The sequence below is a fragment of the Sceloporus undulatus genome, unplaced genomic scaffold (assembly GCF_019175285.1).
Source record: "Sceloporus undulatus isolate JIND9_A2432 ecotype Alabama unplaced genomic scaffold, SceUnd_v1.1 scaffold_10019, whole genome shotgun sequence".
NCBI classification, from domain to species: domain Eukaryota; kingdom Metazoa; phylum Chordata; class Lepidosauria; order Squamata; family Phrynosomatidae; genus Sceloporus; species Sceloporus undulatus.
Window position 1 is genome coordinate 775 of NW_024812938.1, and position 1,773 is coordinate 2,547.

Sequence of the window (1,773 nt, forward strand, 5' to 3'; positions counted from 1 at the left end):
GCTGAGGAGGCTCACTAGCTTCCATTAGTGGGGAAATCCTGTACTGTTTCACTAGTTTGTCTTTGCTGCTATTGTGATGCTGACTCTGCCAGCTCCTTTGGAGGTGGAGTATGAATAAAATTCAAGGAGGAGGAGTGGAAGAATAAGAATGCTGGAACAGCACACAACATACAATCCCTCTCCATAAATCCCTCTCCATGCATCCATGTACAGGAACCTGGTGGTGGAAGCAAACTGAGGAACTGCTTTTACCAGTGCACAGATTCTACAGGGATTTCGCTCAAAGGGAAGGCAGCACCTTCCACCTGGTGCCACCCAGTCAGAACCCACCTTAGGCCAGTCCCATCTCACAGAACCCACTCACCAGTGGGAAGTCTTCATCTCCAAAGACAGCTACATCAGCAATCACCTCCTGCTGTCCTCTCTCCTGGACTTCCAATGCCAAGGGAATCTCCACTGTGGAGTGAGGCTGGATGATGCCGCAAGGCACAGGACTGGAATACAAGATGGCAGGGGATATCGCAGACTCCTGGGTGAGTGGAGAGAAAAGCATGCCACCTCTAGAACTGCCCACCTGGTACTTTCTGACTGTCCAAAGAGATCAATGACATCATCCGTCCTCCAGAACATCTCCAGCCAGAGGAACGCCGAGCCTGGAGGCTCCTCCATTCCCCTGTTTCCACCTGGGACTGAGAAGCTGCCTGAGGCAAGGCACCAGAAGGCAGGGACTGAGGGGGAGGCAGCATATTCAAAAAGCCGTCCTCCATCCTCCAGAACATTTCCCTTGCTATTGTATTTTGCTGTCTTGTATTTATATTGCACTATAACTTTTTACTGCCAGGGGAGGGTCGAATATTGTTAGTAGATTAATATGTTATGTACCAATTATTATTAAGTTATGTATCTCAGATTTTGTTTTTTGCAGTTATGTCTGTACCTTGGATTACGTTTGCTTTATTTTTTATACTTAATTTGTTTAATTATTATTGGAGTATGTTTTGTATTTTATTTACTGTATATAGATATGTAACTTGTGCAGTATTCTTTTACTTACTTATTGTATTTATATTGCTTATTATGTTTGTTTAAGTATTGGTTATGTGATCAGGAAGAGATTATTTTGTATTTTATTGCATTTTCTTTGTATTGTATTTCTCTTATTGCTGTTAGCCACCCGGATTCCCTGTGATTGGGCGGGATACAAATTATTATTATTATCATCATCATCATCATCATCATCATCATCATCATCATCATCATTATTATTATTATCTTCTCCAGTGTAGGAAATATTTTCCTTCATTTCATTTAAACTTTGTGTTGGCCTCGATAACACGGCAACTCCTTAAGAAAGAACTCTGCTTTTAAACATATTTTTCAGCCCTCTGATTTCAAAGTTCAAAAGAAGATGGATAGTGTCACAGGTGACCTCAAGTGTTTTCTCTTTCTTCTCATCCCTCTCTTCCATGAAGGTCCATTTTGTCCCTGAAGTGGAACCTCTGCCCCACATCTCTGAATGAACCACTTATGGTTAGTCCCCTGTTGAGGCTGGACTGAAAAGGCATCTCTTACGAGCATCCACTATTCAAATCAGAAGAGAAAGAAGTAGACCTACCTGGGGAAGAACGCCATAGCACCCAGGGAGGTCTGTGTCATTGACAAGCGTTGCCACCTGCTGGTATGGGAACTTCAGGAAACAATGTCCAAAATTCACCATGGGATTTGCCAAGTGCAGCCAAGGCGTGAGGCACCTAGTCAAGTAAATAAACAGAC

At 43.0% G+C, this 1,773-nt stretch overlaps 1 protein-coding gene across 1 annotated transcript; it reads right to left on the reverse strand.

The window, feature by feature from the left end:
- Positions 1 to 364: 364 nt before the first annotated feature.
- LOC121918386 (hydrocephalus-inducing protein-like) lies at positions 365 to 1,747 on the reverse strand (the record flags this gene model as incomplete). Its single annotated transcript, XM_042444441.1, has 2 exons — positions 1,616 to 1,747; positions 365 to 529 (listed from the first exon to the last, which is right to left on the reverse strand). Coding segments are annotated over exons 1-2 (267 nt in total), but the record flags the coding sequence as incomplete, so codon positions are not given.
- Between the last annotated feature and the right edge of the window lie 26 nt (positions 1,748 to 1,773).